Consider the following 17,113-nt stretch of genomic DNA (forward strand, 5'->3'; position numbering starts at 1 on the left):
TTTTTTTTCCTTTTTTTTTTTTTTTTTTTCTTGATTCTGCCAAAACCTTAATATCTGTTGATTTTCCCACATGTTTTTGCTTCTTTAATGCTGTTAATCTCGGATATCGCCGAAGTTAACCTCCAATGAATAATCCAAGTTGCCAATCGCACCACCGTCTCCTTCCTCTTTTCGGTTCTTCTGTTCGAGTTGCTGCTGCTGCTGCTGCTTCTTCCTTAGTCCTTCCGCCCTCATCCTTTCCCTGCGTGCAGCAGGATCCTCCCAGCCCACCGGTTTCGCTTTCCCCTTCGCCTTCACGCCTAGAGCATGATCCGCAGAACACATCTCCACCAGACTTGACCGGAAGCGTTCCTTGCGTTCCGAGTTGATGACGAACCGTTCGTTCGAGATGGCGATCAACATCTCCAGGTATTCCTCCGTTACCAAACTGCGAATGATGGGCTCGGACTCGCCGCCGTCATCATCAATTTCCTTCTCTTCGCAGTACCCGATGAGTGACTCCAGAGCCATGCCGGCGGAGCGGACAGCAACGATGGGGCTGGGGCCGTCTGCATCGTCTGCATCTAAACAGCGAAGGCTCTGGAGTCCGCTTTCGCGGAACCCGGAGCTGGAGGCGGCGGAAAGGACGGGGTTGGCGTGGTGGAGGGTCGCTGCCATTATATGGAGAATCTAGGTAACCTAGTTAGAGACCTTGTCTGTGATCATCGATACATGCTGTAGGTGATTGAGGAGGAAGCAGTTCGAATGAATGATGTATACCAAGTTGCCGGGGAGGGGGTAGATGAATAGCAACGAAATAAAAGGAACGATATAGCAGGGCACAAGGGCATTTACCATCGGCTCATAGGAGAAGCGCACGAGACGCGGGGCTTGACCGGATTCGTCCAGCTTTGGCGGTTTCCCGTCTCCAGGAATCATCCCGAATAGGCGGTGCAGCGGTCTCTCCATGTTGATCTCCTTGTCCGCATCATCTTCTGCTTCACCTTTCTTTCCTCCATGCTCCTTCAACGCATCATGCGAGACATACAGCCATTTCCCGGCTCCTTTGCCCCCTGAAGGTACGAATTGTCTCTGTTGAACTTCCGACGACTGCTGCTGTTGCTGTTGCTGTGGCTGTGGCTGATGCCGCTTCTTTCTCCCTTCTAGGAAGACACTGATCCGCCCTGCACAACTGCTGGTGGTTACTAGTCCGGGCAAGGTGTTGATATCATCGATCAGTTCACGGATGCCTTCATCCACCGACCCCTTGGGTGAGAGATCAGTATACTCTGCGTCAGGAATGGATAGTTCGGCAAGGATCCTGCGCTTTCGAAGCTCAAAAGCCTCGGGGATTGGGTGGGATTCGGGACCACTCATGATGAGCCTTTGTCTGCGCTTGTATTCCTCGCTTGTTCACTATGATTTTGGACCCGGTAATTCTTCTGGATTACCCCAGAACCGTCAGAAACCGGCTATCTAAGGCGGGGCAGCTCTGGTGATCCCTGTTTCCCCTCCTAGTGATCCGACTCGAACCAAGAGGTATCCGCTGTCCGCTGACAAGAAACGAATAATAGATTATCTAGCTACTGCGAACCCACGGCCGAAAACTGGTGACAAATAACTGTGCGATTGTGAGATAATTCTGAATGCCACCCCAAGTTGCGCCTGCCAATCCTTCTCGAACCAAAGAAAAAAAAAAGAAAAAGACGGACTGACGTCGACTTGCCGAGCGGCGGCGGTGACGCTAAGGATAGTTTAGCGGAGCGGGAAGCAAATTGGACGAACTCGCCGCCTTTTCCCACGCGAAAATTGGCCCCAGAAGTTACCAGCCTCTTGGTCTCATTATTCCCGGTCCCTTGTTGTCCGCTCGAACCGCTGGAAAGTCAATTTGTCGCTAACGACGGAGGGCCTCCAACGCTCCGTACCGGCGTACCCCTACCCCCCTTCACGTCCCACCCTTCCCCCCCATAAGCCCCAGGCCGTCCTAAAGGAGACAATCCATCGGGCTGTCAAATCTTCTCAGCGTCATCATCGGATTTTCCTCCGCGGAATTTGCCATCGCGTTTGCAACTCCTCTCCACACCCACGTAGTAACTTATAGTTTCCAGAGACAACAAACCTTACCATAAGCATTATCTCTATCTTCTTGCGACAAACAGCTTTCCAGAACTCTGGTCCTTAGCCATGCCTCGTCGATCGTCTCGGCCCGTTCCCGCGGCAGCCGCAGCTCCAGAAGCCGCGCCAAAAAGGCGCGTGTCCGCCAGACTCTCCGAAGCATCCAGAACGGAGCCCAAGAGACAAAAGTACGATACCACACCTGCTCAGAAGCCGATCAAATCTACCACAAAAACGAGCAAATATTTCCAAGAGGAGCCGTCTGAAGATCCGGAGCTTGACTCCAAAGAGGCAGCTGCGCCGAAAATCCCCGACTACGAGGACACCGACACAAGCGTCCCCACATCTTCCGACTCCGGTTCAGACTTCGCTGAAGAAGCATCGCCATCAGCCCCGAGCGATGAGGAGCATGAGTCTGAAGAAGAGGAATATAGCCCTGTGCCTAAACGCCGCCGGAGCCGCGGAAAGCAATCTAGCACTGCTGGCTCGAGAAGACATGGGTCAAATAGTGCAGAAGAAGACACGACTGTGTCATTGGCCGGCAAAGAGCTATGGAGGGAAGGGGTAAAAACTGGCCTTGGGCCAGGAAAAGAAGTGTTCATCAAGAAACCCAAGGCCAGAGACCCTGGCGCTGTAGCTTACAAAGATAATGTTCTGCATCCCAACACTGTTCTCTTTCTCCAAGACTTGGCAAAGAACAATGACAGGCAATGGCTGAAAGGTACTTCTGACCGAGCTTCGAACGTCTGCACTCGAGAGCCAAGCTAACGGATGACCCGGTCACAGCACATGACGCGGACTACCGCGCTGCCAAAAAGGACTGGGAAACCTTTGTTGAGACTCTTACAGAGCAGATCATCGATCAGGACGGCACAATCCCCGAATTACCTGTCAAGGATCTTGTAAGTGAAGAGCCCTCAATGTCAGATACAGCAGGAAGAACTCGAAGAAGTTAACGTGGATTTGTCTTAACGCAGGTCTTTCGCATCCACAGAGACATCAGGTTCAGCAAAAACCCTCTTCCCTACAAGGTAGGCTCATGTGTCTACTGTCTTTACTGCCTCCGGCTGGAGGATTCGATGCATCGTTGGGCTAACTGTGAATCTTGAACAGACGCACTTTTCAGCAGCTTGGTATGTACCTAGCCAACAGCCCGCGAACGTCAGCATAAGCTAACTCTTGTCAGGTCCCGCACCGGCAAGAAGGGCCCTTACGCTGCATACTACGTCCACTGCCAACCAGGGGCTAGTTTCGTCGGTGAGTTATGCAAGTTGAGGTACCCACTTTGACACGGTCGCATGCCAGTCAGATTCAATGTGTCTCCATCAAGCCTGTCCTCACCGCAACTGGGAAATCTTTGTCTTCATCAAGGCATCCATTGTTCCTTGCACACTTCCTGCCCCGACCTTTCCTCATCTCACGTTGTTGCTGGATCTCGTGTTATGCGCCCGGATGCAGTCGAGTCTGGCAGATTCAATAGGTCTTTCGCAAGCGATGGCACACGCGGAGTCATTATGTCAGAGTAGCCGAGCTAACGAGAGGTATGGGTTCTAGGTTCGGGCCTTTGGGCGCCAGAGGCCGATGGACTGGCTCGTCTTCGGCAGGATATCAATCACCGTTCTCATCGCCTCAAGAAAGTCCTGAGAGCGCCAAAAATGCGCCAAGAAATATTTAAGAGCATCCCGGACGATGATGAGAAAGCTGTAGAAGCCTTTGTTAGCCACAACAAGGAGAGCGCACTCAAGACCAAGCCTAAGGTAAGCGTCATTCCCTTGCAAGAAACGCTTTTACTGCAACCTCAGAGCACCCCCTTTTTGCTCCCATGCCTACTGGCCCTTGTGTACCAGGTGGATCTCTCTCTGCCTTTGAACATAGCCCACTGCCTATGTTGTTATGTCTGCTTGTTATGATTGAACCTGGGATTGGTGTCGGGCGGCAATGCCATCAAACCCATCGCTGGAAACAGAGCTCTCTATCGCAGCGATAGGAAGCACGATATTGCAGACCTGTTGATGTCGCGTCAAGACAGAATATGGTCTCTTGTTGATGGTTCAGGCGAAAGAGTCATGTTGTGATGTCGTGCGTCATCTCTGGGTCACAAAAGCGATTTTCTGCCGCGCTATTCGGTCAAGAAATCATCACACCTCGTCTACCAGCCGATGCAATCAAGCAAACAATGTTTGAGGATGAAAAAGGCACTGGCAGCCTTGTGCTTGATGGCAGTGAGACTGACTGGTTCGTTGTGACGGGTGTGTAAGCGCAGCCGCGGACGGGCGCCCTGGACCAGGCGTGTTTCTCTGCCTCAGGCGCTAATCGGGGGACATAGCTCCCAAGTGCCGTTCTTGGTTCTGGCGCGGAAATGCCTGCTTGAGCGTCCCACTGGAGTACTTTGGCCCTCGAAGAGATTTTTGCACCGGCTCATTTGTTTCCATGGTTCAGCATATGCCGCCGTCCCGGCGGGTCCCCGTTCTTATCCAATTACGATACTGATAAACAACTCTCCTTCTGTCTAGGGCTACGATGCCGACAATGAGAATATCCAATTGCTCCGTCTGCGCAGTTTCACCATCGGCAGGTCTCTCTCGGATGAGGAGTTGCTAAGTCCGAATGCCCAGGACAGAATTGCAGCGCTGGTTGAAATCATGGAGCCCTTCGTAAGCCACTCGAATCCCTTTCTCTCCGCTTGCCCGCATCTGCGTCTATTGGATCCTAGCACCCGTATCAACAATACACGGACGGTGTTTCCTCTTTGCCCCTTGTCCCCTCTTTGCCTTTCCCTTCTTAGCCTCCAGCGGTGTGGCTTCGGGCGCAAAATACCTACCATTACCCACCACCGAATAAAGTCGAGACTTGCGAAGTGGCAAGGACGTCGAGACAAAACCATCATTATTGTTTTCCTGTAGCTGACCATAAGGTAACTTCGCCTGACAGGTTACGTATCTCAACAGTGTCGTTATGCCTGATGCGGTGCAGGAGGATGTCGATACCGATTCAGAGGCTTCGGAAGATTAAAGCTCCAGACAACATCAAGCATGACTCGAACTCTTATCTTTCAGCTTAGGTCTGTGGTTTCATGTTTTCTAGTCTAATGATTCCTCATTGTCTGTATCTCCTTTTCTCGCGCGTACTTTCTTCCGGTGTTTGAGGACTAGTCGGTCGAAATTTTCACGTGTTTTTGGAAGTGTCGGGGCACCCTGCATACTGTAATCTGCCTAGTGGGCATCCATCACGTCCTGTATGTTTGCCACAACGGGCATTTTTGCCTGTAAATTGGACTTGTCGAGCGTTAGCATGTCATGGCTCTACCTTTTCTTTGGTCGACACGTCTGTAAATTTGATACAAACCTTTTGTCATCTTGCGCTAAGGGCTCTCCTCTCCATACCGTTGTCTTGCGGTTCTCTTACCGCCAGTTTGTCTCCCCCAATGACGGTGGTTCTCGTGTCTAGTCCTCGACAGGCTGACAGGTTCTTGGGGTGTCCGACCATCAAGATAGCATTGACGTGCATCTATTGCCTGCTTTTGCTGCTGTCCGCGCGCCTCAACCGGGCCGTCGGTCGTGCCGTTGGCTCCACGATGTCGACCATCGACCAGCAGACTCAACAGCAGCAGAATATCCACATCTGCACGAGTGCGGATCTGTCAATGGCACAGGTTGAATGACTACACTTGTTTTCCTCTCTTCTCAAGTGATCAGCATATGTCCGCACTCGGCGCACACTGCATCAGTGCCCGAATCACCAGGGACACACATCTCCTAAGGTTCTCTCTACGTCCTCCGTACGCAGTGATTCCTGAGTGGGGAGAGGGAAAGAAAGAGGGGGTGGGTGGTTATCTTCTCCTGGGCCCCTCCCTGCACCGTCTTCTCCTTCCGGGTTATCGCTCTCTGCACTCCGTACTCCATCCCAACCCCCTCTCTCCCCAGTTGCACCATACTGAGGGGAAGATTGGCAACTGAGGAAACTCGCAGAACTGAGTCGAAGCCACCCCTGTGCTGCAGATACAACTGAAAGAGGAGCAATGTCAACCCCCGGCCCTGCAAGCCATGAACCTTGTGTATCTGTACCGTATCGATTTCCTCGATTTTCGTGATGGCCATGTTGGGAATCGAGTCAGGGTGATGAGTATGCACTGGGCAGAGAAGACGCAGACGACAGTCTGGGACAGTGCTGAGGAGGCGGAAGAATCCGTTTACTAGTAATACTCATAATAAGGCGTTGCCAAATACGTGCTGCCTCAGTGGTGTCCAGCCTCCTCCCCTCCTGGTCCCCCCGTCGAACTGCGCTTTTTCGATCTCCGTGGTCGATCTCTTCGGGTGCCCCTCATATCGTGAAGTGAAGTCAAAATCCACATCCCCTTCCATTCGTTCTGGGAGGATTTAACTTTTGTATTTCCCCCCCTCTCTCTCTCGGCTCCTGTGGGGACAATCGGGTTCCTTTCCTCTATCCCCTTTTCGAGAACCAGTGTGATCAGTTTCTGAGAAACTTTCTGTCGTCTTAGTTTATTTCTCAGGTCTCGATACTGTACATATACAATAGTCTAGTCATGTCTGGTATGAAAGGGGCCCAAGAAAGAGAGAGAGAGAGGACAATTGGTTTGTGGAGCAGGTTGGACTTGGATTGTCTTTTTTTACTCTTGCCAAGTCTCCACAATGTAGAAACCTTAAAAAACAGCTTTGATTTTCTCCCTCCCCCTCATATCCTGTATAGAATTGAATGGCTTTACGATGAGGAGGACAAATGGATGTACCTGCCATCAAAGGACTTGAGATGCATAGTTCGACTTTGCTTTCTGTGTATGTATTCGTGTGTTTGCCTATTTGCCACACACATATATGGGGTACATGAATGGCAGGTATGGCTAGTCATAGCACGGGCCAAGAAACATATCGAGTACAGACTGCCAATAATCTTAGCTAGTGTTTATGCTCCAAACCTACTCATAGCGAACTTGATCCTGCCTGGCCTAGGAGAAAGCCGAAGAGTACTGGACAGTTTCGAGTGTTACTTCCCTTTCCTTCCCTCCATCCATCCCCTTGCTTCTGCTTGACCGGTAGCATGACCCAAGAAACCAACCTATGAGTTACAGTGCCCTACCCTAGTAGGGTACAGTACCTACCGAGTACCTCCCCACTAGTGTATACTATCACACCCAACCCAGCCTTTAAGCACAAGGGGGGCCGGGCACAAGATAGGCAGTTTCCCCGCTCTTTGATCCTCCCTTTTCCTCTCCAGTGTTCTGTATGCTTGCATGTCCAGTACTGATGCATGTATCCATGCCCCATCATCCCTCATGCCATCGCATCTCGTACCGGCTTTTCCTATCCTGTCCTATCCTATCCTATCCTATCCTGTCCCGTTCCCTCCCAAAGTAGGCGTGTCATATCACATATCATATAGGTATCATGTCATACCGAAATGTGGGGACTCCCACACTCTAAAAATGTGATATATCACATCGAGGGGGCCAGCATGACAAGCTTGTCCGATAACTAGCGGGTTGGATCACGGCGTTTCTTCGGGAGTACGGAGTAGAGCAAACCTTGATGATACTGTACAGTGCCTACCTTACCTAGTAGGTTCAGGTACCTCTCAGGGTAGGTGTTAGGTAATGTATGTATGTTATGTCCCAGCTGAGGTATTGTTTTTCAGCTTGGCGTTGGAGATCCAGGTACGGATGGATGGAAACAGAACGGGTCTATCGTAGATCTTGCGGATTTCGAGATCGATGACGTTCCCCTTTATTCTTTTTTCATGCTAACGTTGAATTGTTTTCTCCTTGGCTTTGCATATACTAGGTAAGATGGACAATACCGGTGGGTTCGCGGGGGGGGGGGGGGTTCTTTTTGTCTTGTTTCTTTTTTGGGGGTTTCCTTTCTTGGTATTATTGATTCTATATACCGTAGGTGTTACCTATGGTCGTTTGTGTGACTCGGATCGGATCTCGGATGACTATGATGGCCGATGATAGATGGTGGCCAGGCACGGTTACATGACGCAAGGTGGAAAGAAAAAAAAAAACAACGGGTGGGGATTGTTTTGATTGAGGCATTACTTGGATTCATCTTGACATTTGTTGAGGGCGGCAATAAGTTTCAGATAATCTGTCCCGAAATAAGCTCGCCATGCTAAGAATGTCTCTTCACATGTCTGGTATAAAATCCGAAACTCCCCCTACCTAGTGGTCAGTCAGTTCATCCCCTTATGACAAACCTTCAACCATCCCTGCCGGGCTCCAAAGTATAGCCCGTTACACCGTCACGCGACGAACGCTACGCTGGGGAACGATTCGATGTACAACGACAACTCCTCGTACAAGTGTGTCACACTTCCAGTGCCGGATAGGGTAAATAGGACGGCGCTTCCTATGCACCGGATCAGGTGCGTGGGTTCGGGGTAGTCAAAGCACCCCCTTCCCCTTCGAAGCACACCCGAAGAACGACACCCGAGAAAGTGAAAATGGGCGAAACAGTGATTCAGAACGGTTCGCGACGCCATGAACCCTTTTCCACTCCCAAGGAAACCTCCCTTGAGGAGTTGGAGTTGGGATGGCTCCCTGCTGTTGTTGCATGATCAAGGCAGGTTTGGCAGCGCGACAGATTGGTCACTCCCATCGTTTGGCCACGTCATGAATTATGGATGGGTGGATGGATGGGAGCCGGCTATCAAACCATACATACGGTTGAGATGTACTGTGCTTCAAGCCAGACAAGAGCGACGGTCAGGCCGCTGATTTCCAGGTACAGTATCTCGTACATTCCACTTTTGTTCGGCTCTTGCTGCTGGTTCATCCTCCCAAGCCAAGCCACCAAGCCACAGGCCAGATTGCCCTGTCAATCCGCCTCGAACACATCACCAAGTTATTTCTCGGAGCGAGTAAGCAGCCCCTCCCACTCGCCCTGTCCCCTTGGGCCGATAGAGTAGAGACAGGTAGCGCTCCCATAGGCCGGCCATCGCTCACGTGACCGAACCCGTATGCGGGCTGATCGATGATCCCAGCAGGGCGACGGTAACTAAGGCAGCAACTTAGTCATGGACCAGTGACAATTGCGGCTTTCGCGCACCAAAACGGTCCTTGCTTGGACGAAAGTAGGGAAAAGGATGGTATCGCATCCCAGGTCAGACGCGGTGCTTCCCACACTTTAGGGAGGGAAATTTCGACGGAGGGACATACAAGGGATTGAAAGGGCTGGACCACGCCTCAGATTGGGCTGCGCTCAGAAAGACTTTGATTTGATGATCCCCAAGAAAGCAGAGAGGAGTATGGTGGTGAGTTGCGGCGTTTAGTTTCATTGGGACCGCTTTTTACCATAGAACCATGGTACATACTGGGAGGCCTGCGATTCCTCTGGAAGAAGAGCGAGCGCCCAGACAACACGAACAAACTCGACGGTCGGCCGCAGTGGAGCCAAGAAGGACAAAACGGACCACAAAAAAAGGAAGCTGAGACTGGAGAATTCGGAGAGCAGCGACCGGGCGGATGGGCTGGAGAGCACCACGCAGCTGACTGGAGGTGTGGGTTCTGGCGGCAACGGAAAGACGCGGACGGCAATGCACCGCGCCGATTGGGATCGTAAAAAACGTGGCAAGAGACGCTAAGAGAGAAGGAAAAAAGGAGGAGGGGCGGGGGACCGACCGCAGACTAACTAGACTAATCATCAATTAGTACTGTACGACTCGTCGTCTTACCGTCTCACGTATTACAATACCGTCCTCAAGTTTCTGACCGCTGTTTCGGTTCGGGCCCTTACCGTACCGCCCTAAAGCACCCAGCTAAAACAGGAACTCTTCCTTTCACACTGCACTTGCAATGATACAACGAATAATCCTTCAGTTTCGAAAGAAGCATTATTATCGGCTCCATCATGGCCAGAGAAAATCCGAGGAAAATGCAATGCTGGTCCTTCCCCTCTCTGTTCAAAGGTCAAACGCACGAAACTGAAGATGTGAAAGATGCAAGCTTGCCTGCATCTCCTAGACGCCCGTTTGACGGCCTACCAACCTGACGTTGCTCTGGTGGTCGCGCAGCCTACAGTACATTCAAGTATGTAGGTGGCATTGGAGTTTTTCATCAATCTAAAGGGGGCAGTCATCGGAGAAACCATCGGTCATCCACAAACAGTGGACTATGGCAATTTCCAATCAAAGAGCAGAGCTTATGAGAGATTTGAGCCGACAGCTTACGCAAAGAACCCAACGGTGCTTACATGGAGACAAAATTGGTTGGATAACACTCGGAAACTGCCACGGCTGCCGCTGCGACTTGCAACTTCCTCATCCGACTCAAACGCAAATCAAATGATGGAGCAAACGGAGCCAACATTCGTTTCCTCTCCCTTCCTGCTTGATTGCTACCCAGCAGTCTGAAGTATCGCCGGAGGACGAGGTCTACAGGTCGTGCATAAGATCGGCGGGAGTCGGGGCGGGCCGTCGTGGACATGACCAGGAGATGACTAGCAGAATTATAGGATCATGATAGGATAAGTCGTTGCCCAACGCCCTGACACAAGCACGTCTGCATCCCGATCACAGCACCAATCCTAGTCCTTGTTTGCGACCGTGCAATTCCGACGGGATGATACTGCTGATGCGCCGTCCCTCTTCGGCCAGCGGTGAAGATACAGTCAGTATCAATTCATCTACGTATTATCTATCCTTCTTGCTTGCTTATTATTTTATTATTTGCTTACCTGTCCGTGGGCTTGCATGCCTGCCTGCTTGCTTGCTTACTTTATGCTCTAGTGTCAAGGGTGCAAGCGCACACGCGCAGCCCGGACTTGTCTCGTATTAGTTAGTCATTGGGAATAATTTTGGTGTGACATACTGTCGCACTGACCGGGAAACCAGTATCAGCTTACGACTGATATTGCAGTCATACAAGGCAGTGGCTATCTTCTAATTGAATGCGACCTACCAAGGAAGACTTTCATTCTGTTTCCCGTCCGAGAGGGAGAAACTTCGGTCAACCCGAGTCACACGATCCAGTTTACTGATGTCATGCTGCTTTCTCACAAAAGTCGATGACAAGTTGACCAATCTGGATTCCCAGCGAATGCTGGGAGAACATCTGCCGTGGAGGGTCGGAACCAAAAGGGGTTCGTACACTTGTTGGGGATGTGATTCGGGTGCAGATGCTTGAGGTAGTAGTCTCCCATCAGCAGGCATCCTTAGTTGGGGATCAGGGCACAGACCGAGAGGGGGTGACTAAGGCAGCTTTCTTGCAGCAAATCACATCCAGCAGCGGACTTCCCACTTCAAGGAACAACCGGATCACTATTACTTCCTACGCACTCCAGAACCGAATTCCATTGCATTTCCCATGAGCCCGGGAATTACAGCGAGTTTTCGGCCTCCTATCGTTGACATTGACCTCCGCCTCTTGGGGCATACGGTTCTAAACAGGGATCCAAGTCAACCTAGCGTATAGTCCGTAAACGGCAACGTTGCCCAGACCTCCCCGCAGATAATCCCAGGACCGGGGAGGATCACCTTCTGGTTCCCGCCCACAAAATGGGTTCCCCGGATACTACATACCTACCCACCTTGTATTCCTGACTGGATTTAAATTATTGCGACATTACTCGTGTAAACACAGGCTACGTACAGTCCATGATGCCTTCGTGTCTGAGGTAGGGAGCAAATACTTAGATCAGGCAAAGCAGGGGCCGAGGAAGAGAAATTCTTGCCCGAAAGACGCTAATGCACGTTATTAGTTCCTAAAGGGCCACCTACCGTTCGGGCCATGATACTAACGACCTTCTGGTGCGGTCCCAGGGCTGTAGCACCGGGAGAGTTAGGGTTCCCCCACCCGCACCTAAACCCCCTCACGGGAAGACCCCCTCATTCTCTTTCCACAACCTTGCCAGGGCGCCAGGTCAGTGCGAAAATCCTAGATAAGTCTGTACCACCACCGTCAAGACTTAATGTGCAAAAAAAAAAAATTTCTTGTGTACAATTTTCTTCTTCTTCTTTTTCTTTTTCTTTTTCTTTTTCTTTTTCTTTTTCTTTTTCTTTTTTTTTACCGAGGATTCAACAATCACTTGAAAAACCAGGTTTCAAACTTGCAGTGCCATGCTGATGGTGTCAGACGAGCCTTCCAATGACCGCACGGTAATCCTTCCAGTTGGGGCCAGGCACATTCGATCCGAGCCGCTTCAGGTGCTACGGAAGCCTCTGCTCAAGACCAAGACGGTCGAGCCAAGCTCTTACCTCATCCATCACGACTTGTACGACACCGCCACAAAAACCCGCCCCTAAATGCCTCCGAGAGCGGCAGGTGGGAGGGCCTCGGGTCCGTAATTGGCCTGCACCGTGTCTGTTTTCAGCGGCACACGTTGTTGATCTGAGTGCTCCGTACCCACGGGCCCCCAAACCGGAGTCCCACCAGAAGAATTCTCATGGATCGAACAACTTGTGTATATTTGCTGGAGCCGCATCAATTCCATACCATCTTACGGAATACCAAGACCAAGTGACAACTAGTTAACTGTTTTAATGCTTTTTTTTTTTGGCTTAAGCACTCAGCACTAGCTTACTCGGAGCGGGTAGCTAATTTCACCGCCTATTCTGCTTCCTCGCCCCGGCCGTGTGAGCTCCACCTCTTACATAGATTGTCTTCTTCCATAAGCCCGAGGCTCAGTTTCGGTATGTACTGTACAATACCTTCCTCTATTGCCACTCTAATCATCATCTGTGACAGGGATGGAGCCTTCCATGCCTTCCTTCCACTTTCTAAGCGGCTTTCAATCCATGGAACACAGAGGAGGGTCAGCCCCGCTCATCCCAGATTATCTGCTGGTAGGATTCTGGTGTACCAAAGTATGGCTGCGACTGCAGTGGGCTGTAAAGGGATTGCCGGAACCGAGCATCGTCCGAGCTAATTGGTGGCGCGTGCCAATGACCAGTTGACTTGCACCCCGTGGACTGGTAACAGACGGGAGCCAGCTTAACAAACTTCACCGGGCTGGTGAGTGATGTTACCAATGACCTGGCATGCGACTACGGTTCGGAGCGCGCCTTTCCCTGCTGGGCCCAACCAGAATTGAGGGGTCGGCTCTCAAGGGTTTCCTCCCTTGTCTTCGCCAATCATCTTCTGACGCGCCTATCGCTTAACCGGGCTCCTGGACTGACTTGCATTGTTCGTATCCACCTGCCCAAAATGAAGGTTTTTATCTGCGGGGACACAGGTTGTTTCTTCCCCCATGCGCTTCTTCACTATCGTGCACATCTTTCTTTTTTGGCCCCAAAGATGGTCTTTTGTTAGTCTCTCCGCCGAGTGCACATGCATGGCTGGTGGGAAGGTGGCCAGTTTCCTAGGCCTTCTTGCATGCACACACTGGGGTGATGGCCGCTCACCCCCTTCCTCCCTTTCGCCTTGCCTGTTTCCCTCATTCCAAGGATCCCGCAGAACCTGGTCCACACAAAACAATGGAACAAGCACGACAAGCACTGCCCCGGAAGGTTCCCCCAACGAATCTGTTCATGGTAACCAACCTATCTCTTCCATATTCATGATGCATTTTCTGCATCACAAGGTCCAAGTTTCCCACTATATCTTGTCGTTGTATGGATATCTGCGAATAAACTTCGATCTTCTGCAAATGTTTATATCGCCATTTTTCAACCCTTCCCAACCAATAGACTAATGACCCGCAGAATGTAATTACACTATTAGTTGCATTTGAGTGCAACCCTGATGACCGGAGCACATTCCTGGGGTCAGAAACTTGGAAGGTAGGATGGACAGTCCATACATCTGCGTGCGGAAAAGGTACATTTGTATCTTGTCCCCTGATCAGAATGACCCCGGGATGACGCGGTTGTTGTAACCTCAGGCATCAATGTATCACCCAACCGAACCGGGGCCCACCGCGCGACCATCCCCGTGCAACCCTAACGGACGAACAGGATAGCTTCATAAGCCGAACAGGTCTGATAGCGGTGTCAGGCTTAATACAGTACCAGTACATACCTACTGTACTTGGGAAACCTCCCCCACCTCCACCCCCTACTTACTGGGATGCAGCGCGCAAGATTAAATTGGGGGAAAGTCGAATTGCCTTAACAAGTAATAGGTCGTCGAGGACTGGAACCTTCTTTTCCAGGCGCGCATTATATTGATCGCCCTTGCTGGCGGGTTGGGCCGGTTCGCCGTAAGTACTAAGATCTCTCCCGGTCTTCCGAAAGAACGAACAGAAAGCAAGGGGCAACATAGACGCGACCATTCCAGGATTAGGGGGGAATTACCCCAATGTACCTGATCAGAATGTGTCCTGTGGCTCTCTCGATTCCTCCCCTTGAAACATTCAAGACTAACTGGAAGTCTGGAATCACTGAGTAAGAAACACAGCTACAGCTAGCGTGCTGCCGATTGCGGTTGTACTGTAGCCTCAAGGGGTTTGATCAGTCAACCGTACTTTGTACCATTGCAGCGGCTAGGCTGCTCCTTTGGGGCAAAGGTATTTTGTTCTTCATGAGCTTTGCAGAGTATGCTGCTAGGATTCATCTTAGCTTGGATCTGGAGAGGCGCTTCTTCCTCCCGCTTCCGCTTCTGCCCTTATGATCACCGGTAATATCAAAGTGGCGCAGGCGTTTGCTTTCTCGTTATATAACCCCTAGTCTCGCTGGGGTCTTCAGCCTTGAGCCTCTCCCCCCCTTCCTCCCTTCCTTTCGAGGAGTCAATCACTTTGGATTATGCCAGATTGAATAATTCCCATCTCCCAGTCCTCTACGGCCACGTCCAGACTCGTCTGCCGCTGCATGCAAAAACGGGCGCTACTGCGGAGCATACATATTTCATCTGCTACCGTCCGGCGCAGGGCTAGGACAAGCCCTGTATTCGAGTATGAGTATGTTACTAACTCTTTCCCTTCTATTGTACGCATGCATGCATGCATGCATGCTTGTATGTATGTATGTATGTATGAACTTGGTAATTCATAGTGTGCACGACTACATACATAAAGAGCGGGCCAGACGCTGTGAAGCAAACACTGTTGAGGGCAAAGTGCAGGCTTTGGCAACAAGAATAAAGACGAGGATTATCATGGCCACTTTGCAAGTCTGCAGTTTGCTCATGTACCTAGCTTGGTTGTCAGGCATGATAGATTATTACACAGGTTTCTCTGCCCTGTGGGATTTATGGACTGATGTCGTCGCGCATAGAGGCCATTCAGATTCCTTGCGATGCCTTAAGTCTGCCCCTGATCCTTGGCTGACCAGTACACATACATCCTGGTCATTAGATCATGGGTATGTAAGGAGCTTTTGATAGCCTGGCAAACAAGATAATGACCGACTACCGGTAGTTCCTTGTCTTCTTCTTTCTCTTTCTCTATTCTCGGAAAGAATCATACATATTTTTCTCTCTCATTTCGACTAGGCAGATGAGGCATGCCGGGCATTCGAGGAGCTCTCTCGCTTTGCAATCCACAATGGGACAAAAAAGAGACCAAGAAACCAAATGAGGATGTGTTTCCCAATCTACGGTACGCTAGATGATTTTCAACCATGGTACACTGCTGCCCACTTTGCTGCTCTCACCACCGCTCGGGGAACACTGCCCTCTCTCTCGGGATCCAGTATGTGGTTAGAAGCATTTCTTTAGTACGAAGATGAAGAAAAAAATTTTCTATTCTCGGTGGATAACACGGGTACTCATAGTGTTAGCGGATAATCGTCCATGTGGTCAGTTGGGATGTGAATCCACCCACAGAGGTCAAATCAAAAAAATCTCAGGCACAACATGGAGGTGTCATTACTCGATACAGAGACAAAGTGGGGGCAGAAAACCTCCATTCAATATCATACCACACTCAATAGCAAAGAGAAGAAAGGGGGGGAGAAGGTTGAGTGTGCACAGTAACTTACTCCTTACTCCTTACGTTTCTTCTCTTGGGTTGTTAGTGAGTGCTTTGGAAAGATTTTCCAGTTCCTGTCAGCTGATAGCACTACTCCATCTGCGTTCAATGATGGTTGGAATGTTGAGGGGGAGGTTGTTGGTTTACTGAGTAGTTTACTAGGCGCAGTGGATGATGAGTAATATTGTGCAGCGCCGAAGATCACCGATATAGTTACTAACTTACTTAGTACTACGGACTGCTACTACAAAGAGGTTTCAACACTTCACGCTTCTGCCATTTCACGGGCCGCCAGCCCCTCTTTTCTCTCGAGGCGTGTAGCGTGATTTCGGGCTTTATCTGGGGTGGATCCTAGTGATTGTTGTTGCTGCGCTTCCCTGCCCCGAACTGTTTCAACCTTCCGTTTGTTTTCGGCCAGTACTCGGGTGTCAGGAAGCTCCCGCTGTAATCGAAGAGGACCGGACCTAAATTCTCTGCAGCCAGCCTTCTTGGTCTCCATTCTCCATGCTTTTTTCGGGCGGGCAAGGCCAGGTCTTACTTGTTTGTTTCCACCTTCCTATTAAAATCTGAATTTGCTCTTCCTTTGTTTTATGAGTGAAATGTACGTGTGTAATCCTACGACTATTTCAACACACTCAAATAGGTCGGCTACTTTTTCCTATGCAGCTATTTCAGGTCTGGAACCAGGAAGCGCGGTGTTCGGTGCGAATTGACTTGTTCCTTTTGCTCGCTCTCATATGTACCATACATAACCGCCATGCGTAGGAAACACGAAAGTACGGCTTCAAGGCCATACACCAGTGGGCAATGTGGAAAACGATACTCCCAGCTTCAGATAGAGATCGATGCCCCCAGTCCCCAGTCAACAACAGTCTTGAAAGGTGGTCTGTACACATAATACCTTCCTATATTGGCCGCGTACCTACATGTACATACAGTACGGCAACTGCAGACCGATTTCTATCTTTGTACTGAGTATCAAGACCCAAGCGCACAGTGCCCGGCTCAAGTGCTAAAATTGGGATAGTTCGATGCCCACCATCCCAGATGGGGTCATGTGAATCAGAACACGGACATGGTCCAAGATCACTAACCGGTAGTTGCATGAGAAGGTACAGTAGGTATTATGGAGTAAGTGACTGCGAGGGGTTTCTTGGTGGATG

General features: G+C 50.5%; 3 protein-coding genes across 3 annotated transcripts in view; 1 reads left to right on the forward strand and 2 right to left on the reverse strand.

Annotated features, from left to right (window-relative positions):
• BO82DRAFT_384845 (tRNA wybutosine-synthesizing 3 family protein) overlaps positions 1–1,647 on the reverse strand; it is a gene marked incomplete at its 3' end in the record, with an annotated part of 1,816 nt that extends 169 nt beyond the window's left edge. Inside the window, exons 1-2 of the mRNA XM_025638130.1 lie at positions 835–1,647; positions 153–669 (exon numbers count right to left, since the gene is read on the reverse strand). Of these exons, the coding sequence (XP_025490040.1) occupies positions 153–669; positions 835–1,356 (1,039 nt within the window). The 5' untranslated portion in view covers positions 1,357–1,647. The remainder of the gene's footprint in view (positions 1–152; positions 670–834) is intronic.
• A 516-nt stretch (positions 1,648–2,163) lies between these two features.
• On the forward strand, positions 2,164–5,106 carry BO82DRAFT_403938 (DUF2461 domain-containing protein; the record flags this gene model as incomplete). Its single annotated transcript, XM_025639411.1, has 8 exons — positions 2,164–2,815; positions 2,881–2,996; positions 3,072–3,125; positions 3,208–3,227; positions 3,281–3,351; positions 3,649–3,851; positions 4,608–4,748; positions 5,026–5,106. The coding sequence occupies 8 exons, from the start codon at positions 2,164–2,166 to the stop codon at positions 5,104–5,106; spliced, it is 1,338 nt and encodes a 445-aa protein (XP_025490041.1).
• A 3,180-nt stretch (positions 5,107–8,286) lies between these two features.
• BO82DRAFT_124292 (uncharacterized protein) lies at positions 8,287–8,733 on the reverse strand. The gene has a single exon (XM_025629912.1). It carries the CDS (start codon positions 8,587–8,589, stop codon positions 8,350–8,352), a length of 240 nt encoding a protein of 79 aa, XP_025490042.1. The 5' UTR covers positions 8,590–8,733; the 3' UTR covers positions 8,287–8,349.
• Positions 8,734–17,113: the final 8,380 nt, after the last annotated feature.

This window comes from Aspergillus uvarum, assembly GCF_003184745.1.
Source record: "Aspergillus uvarum CBS 121591 unplaced genomic scaffold BO82scaffold_42, whole genome shotgun sequence".
NCBI lineage: Eukaryota > Fungi > Ascomycota > Eurotiomycetes > Eurotiales > Aspergillaceae > Aspergillus > Aspergillus uvarum.

Bases quoted from the DNA above. Each gene is read 5' to 3' on its own strand.
- BO82DRAFT_124292 (XM_025629912.1), bottom strand. From the start codon at position 8,589: ATGGCGTCGCGAACCGTTCTGAATCACTGTTTCGCCCATTTTCACTTT.